General features: G+C 36.0%; 1 protein-coding gene across 1 annotated transcript in view; it reads right to left on the minus strand.

The window, feature by feature from the left end:
- LOC106959426 (zinc finger protein 36, C3H1 type-like 1) overlaps window positions 1-1685 on the minus strand; it is a 7756-nt gene extending 6071 nt beyond the window's left edge. Inside the window, exon 1 of the mRNA XM_015051995.1 lies at window positions 410-1685. Coding sequence (XP_014907481.1) covers window positions 410-463 — 54 coding nt within the window. The 5' untranslated portion in view covers window positions 464-1685. The remainder of the gene's footprint in view (window positions 1-409) is intronic.
- Between the last annotated feature and the right edge of the window lie 3261 nt (window positions 1686-4946).

The following is a 4946-nucleotide window of genomic DNA, read 5'->3' on the forward strand; positions in this document are numbered from 1 at the left end:
ACACAAAATCTCAACAAGTATTTTTGTTAACTTTCTTGTGCAAATATCTAAGTAAAAACTAACTTTCAAGTAAGTTTTTCAGCAAGACGTAGGAACTTGCCTTAAGTCAATAATTCTTGAATATTGATGAAAAAGTTCTAGTTTGACTGGCAGTTTATTTCACAAACAACATAATATTTTCCCAGTGTAATAAAGGAAATAATCGGCCAGTGGAACTTGCATTTCTCATCAATATTCAAGAATAATTGACTTAAAACAAGCTGCTACATCTTGCTGAAAAGTTACTTGTAAGTTAGTTAAGTGCACTAAGATATTTGAAGTAAACACACTTGGTAAGATGATGTGTTTTTGAATAGCAGTTTGATTTAAAGACTATAAAACATTAAATTAGAAGGATGGGCCTGTTTACCTTGCAGAACTCCTCATCCAGTTCCAGGAAAGGCGTCAGGGAGTCGGACGGCATGATTCACTCCACGCTCTTCACCAAGTGAAGCAGCCTGATGTCTGATCCGCAACGGATCAATTTCCAGGAGACTAAACTAGTTTCTGGCAGCTTGGAGGAACTCTGCAGCTTGTTTTGAAGAAGTTTTTTTTGTTCCAGAGGTCTTGACGGGGTTGATTTTTTAAAAAGTTTTCTGGTTCTGGATTGATAAAGCCTCGGTCCGTTGACTGCAGTGCAGTGCAGGAAAGTTCCTCAACCATCTGCTGGAATCTGTTTAAGTAGCTGGGGAAACCCACCCCCTCCTGTCTGAATGCTTCAGGGGGCAGGCGGGGAGTTTGTGTGTTAATGTGCGTTAATGATGTGTGTGTTGGCGGGGGTGGGGTCCTGCATTGTAATTGTGTGCTGGGGGGCAGGGTTGGCACAGCAAGGAGGGAAAGGAGCTGAATAAAGCTACTTTTCTACCCATTCATGACCAAAAAAGAAGAAGAAGAAGCAGCATTCCTCTTTGAACAGGCCGTCCTCCATCTTTGTTTTGGATCGATACAGCTGAAAGGTCAATAACAAGTTCGACTAAACATATTCTCTGCCTTTTGGGAAAAGAAAAACGTAGAAAATGGTATTTAGTTGTGATTAAGAGAGGACGGACATGCAGCTGCGACAAATTGCAACTTAAATTTGAACGTAAATCTTACATTCTCCATTCAAAGGAAGTTTCAGCTGTTGTTTATTTTCTGCAAGAGGAATAAACAACATGAAAACAAAATAAAAGAAGCATCAAAATAATTCAGACCGGGTGCAAAAAACAACCAAAAATAATTATAAATACATAAAATAAACAGTTTTTGAATAACATTGGGTCTTTAACAGAAGTAATTACTACTTGAAGCAACTTCAGTTTGAGAAATAAGTTTAAGTTTTCTTAAAACTTTATATTGGAAAGTTTTGAGACCCCTATTCCTGCTGCCTCAAAATGAAAATTTCCCCCCAAAACAGTCTTTTCAGTCTGATAATAGTTGGAGAAAAGTTGGTTCCCCAAAAGTCCAGACATTTACACTCAAAGCTTGTCCAGAAGAAAGTTCAGATTTCTCTCCAACCCTGACACAAAATCCAATATGGCTGCCATGTCTGTAAACTGTAGTAATATCAGCAGTAATAAAGGTTTATTTACATTTTTGACCATTTCTATGTCATAAACTCCAATGCTGCAGTTAAATATTTGTTGGTGAATGTTTTGTTAGTGTTTTTAATCAATGTTCACGTAAGTGGATCATTGTTAGCTTAATAATATTTATTGCTAATAAGAAATTGATTTGTCATTAACTACAAAATTCTATTAGTTTTCCATCCTGCAACAGAAACATGGTTGAGATGAGTGTGCAATAGTTTCAAGAGCTGGGTTCAACATTAATATAGCACTTTTATTGTCTCAAGCTGACATTATTTGCATTAAAATTTATTTTAACCTAATAACAGATCGAGTGGCTTTACCAGATATTTGTAAAAATAAAATTTAAAAGCAGAAACTTGGGAAAATCAACTGGAATCCATCCTGAAGTCCAAATCCCGACTTGTACATTTCCTCGACAAACACTACCAAGAATCCAACATGGCCGACACTGTCGTAAAGCAGTGACTTCAGCAGGAGGCAACTTCCTACATCTTGCTGAAAATATTGTGCTCTTACTTGTGTAAAATTTTTGGGTTCTCCGCCCACATCTGGTCAGTTTGGGTTCAAAGTTCGTCTTCAAGTTTAGAAATGCCTTCAGGCCAAAATGGGGTTAGTAGGAAAAAAAAACACATCAGCGCTCAACCCAGAAAGGATTTAGCTTTAAAGACGCCTTCAAGGATGGGTGGGAAGCATCTCGTTTTCTCCCAAAGAGCTTTTCTTCAGGCAGTTTTGGGATTTAAAGGAGCAACCAGAGTGAAACTTGAGCGTTAGTCTCTGTTTCTCCTCTGGATGGCAAACATTAGCTGGTAGTTTCTCCTTATGGTTGACTCAAAACCTTTGCTAGTCGCCAATTTAAACATACTTTACTGTCGCTTTACTTTGTGAGCTGAAAAGAAGCTAAACTAACTGGTTTAGTTCCTAAACCAGTTAGATTAGAAGCTAAACAATAAATGAAAACATTTACTGTTAATCTGTTTCTGACAGGCTCTTCATTTAATAACCTGATCTAGCCTAAAACAAACAGCGTTCTCATTTAGAAAAGTAAAAAATAGCCAATCAAGAAATTACTCAAGTGAGTAAAAGAAGTATTTGGTATAAATGTTACTGAAGTAGTGAGTATCTGATCAAAACATCAATCATGTAATACTTCAAAATTACGTCTACAGACAGAACAAAACATGAAGTTATGAGGACTTTTTGGCATTTTAAAGGACTAAAATGACAGAAATTCACATAAGCCACAAAAAAATATAAAAATCAGGCAAAAGAAACATTTTCCCAAATTAGTTTTTAAATATAAAACTTATTCAATGTCTGGTGAACTTAGATCAAATAACTTTGTTCTTCACTGAGTGAAGTTACTCACTTTTACTTGAGTACTGACAAATTTTACTCAAGAGTGGCAATACTTAATAAAGTTACTCAAATAAAAGTAAAAAGTTAAGTGTAGTAAAAACAAGCAAATATAACTGAGAAAGAAAAAGTAGCTACTACTCAACTCTGTATACACTGATCAACTGTCGGTTTGTTTTTACAAAAAGACAACAAAACAGAACAAAAAAAATGTGATCAAAAAAACAAACCAGGAAGAAAATGCTGTCTAATGTTATCAGATCATTTATAACCGACATAATCCGTTGCACAAGGTAAACAACGCTCATCTATGAAGGAGCAAGAAATAACCAATCAAAAGCCACTGAAAGCGCTGCGGGCGAGTCGAAGGGCGAGGCGATGTGTGGCAGGCAGCGTAATTAGTAAGTCGAGTTGTTGTTTGGATTTTAATCGGTATGTTTTGCATCCAGTGAAAATAACAAATACACTAGACAACATGCTGGCAACTTAGTTACATTTCCACAGTTGTGGTCTTAACTGGAATAAAATCCCGAGTCCATCAGAAAGTGTTCTTGAGACTAGGATCGGTCTGATCGATGAAAACCTCACACAGACTCTGAAAAGGCCGTTCATGATTGGGCTTCATCCAGTGAGGATTCATCTCATTATTTTATTCTACCTTCAAAATATCAGAAATATCAGGTAGTCCATCAAACACTACTTTTATATTTGTTTGGATCCAACATAAAGCTAAGCTGAAATATGGAAAGAAACAAAAATATTTTTTTAAAAAGATAATATTTGTTCAAGTAGGTGAGAATATTAAACTCTGTAAAACTAATAAATTGGTGAGACTGGAAGGATGTTGGTCAAGATGCCGACCACAGAAAATTAAAATTAAAAGTCCTTGTTTTGGTTTTATTTAGAGAAAAAAGACACACAAAGAGGATTAAACAAATAAAACAACTGTACAACTTTAGTATACAATCATAACAATGCAACGTGTTTATTTGGTCCACAATAGAGGAAGATCAAAATTGAAAAACATTCATATCTTCACCCACAGACAGAAGAACGATTTCAGTTCTTTTAAACTACAAACATTTTGCCAGATTTTTACACCTAAAAGCAAAGATTTGTGTGTTTATTTAAGCGGTGCTTTCTTCCCTTGTGGTTTATGTGTCTCATCTTGGGATTGTTTATGACTGTACAAACTGACCGTTTAGAGGCAAACTGTAAAAGTGCCTTATCACAACGCCTCACTGATACGCTGCGCTGCTGTTGAGCGTGCGTTTGCGTGTCTCAGGTTAAAAACTGTAATGCAGTACAGCTTCCTCCCTGTGGTCGCTTGGTTTTGTAACAGACTTCTCCTTTGTTTCCTTCTTTCTGCCTTTCTTTCCCTTATTTAACTTTTTTCTACTAACCTCATCTGCACTTTCTGCACCCGTGCCAGTCCTCTACCACCACTTCCACCCGCTCAGTTCTTGTATTTGTTCTGATCGATCGGGATAATGAATCAGTTGCCCCCCATCTGATGTTGTGGTCTGCACTGCCAGAGTGACGCAGCAACTGAAACTCTTCTTACATAAACCAGCGTAACTGTTGGCCTGTTTGGGCGGGGGGAGGATTTGAGGACACATTTATTTCTACTTCCAGTATTGGCGCTCTGCTTAGCATACAGGATATAAACATTAACTCAAGTTTTATTACATATTATATATATTTCATTAGTCCAGATTACAAGTTACATTTATTAAATTACATTTACTTGGAAAAAAATTACTTTTAGGAGTTTTATTACTATGCTGTACTTTGAGTAATTTTATTATGAAGTATCTCTACGCTTACTTGAGTAACATTTCTCGATTTTCTGCCAACTGAATGAGAAACAAACATGTTTTAACCAAAAAAAAAAAAAAAAAAAAAAAAAAAAAAAAAAAAACCCCGGCAAAAACACCCCCCCAATTTTTTTTAAAATTTCAAAAATTTTTAAAAAAAAAAAAA

Source organism: Poecilia latipinna, unplaced genomic scaffold (assembly GCF_001443285.1).
Source record: "Poecilia latipinna isolate Pla-1442-1.1 unplaced genomic scaffold, P_latipinna-1.0 Scaffold1078, whole genome shotgun sequence".
NCBI classification, from domain to species: Eukaryota; Metazoa; Chordata; class Actinopteri; order Cyprinodontiformes; family Poeciliidae; genus Poecilia; species Poecilia latipinna.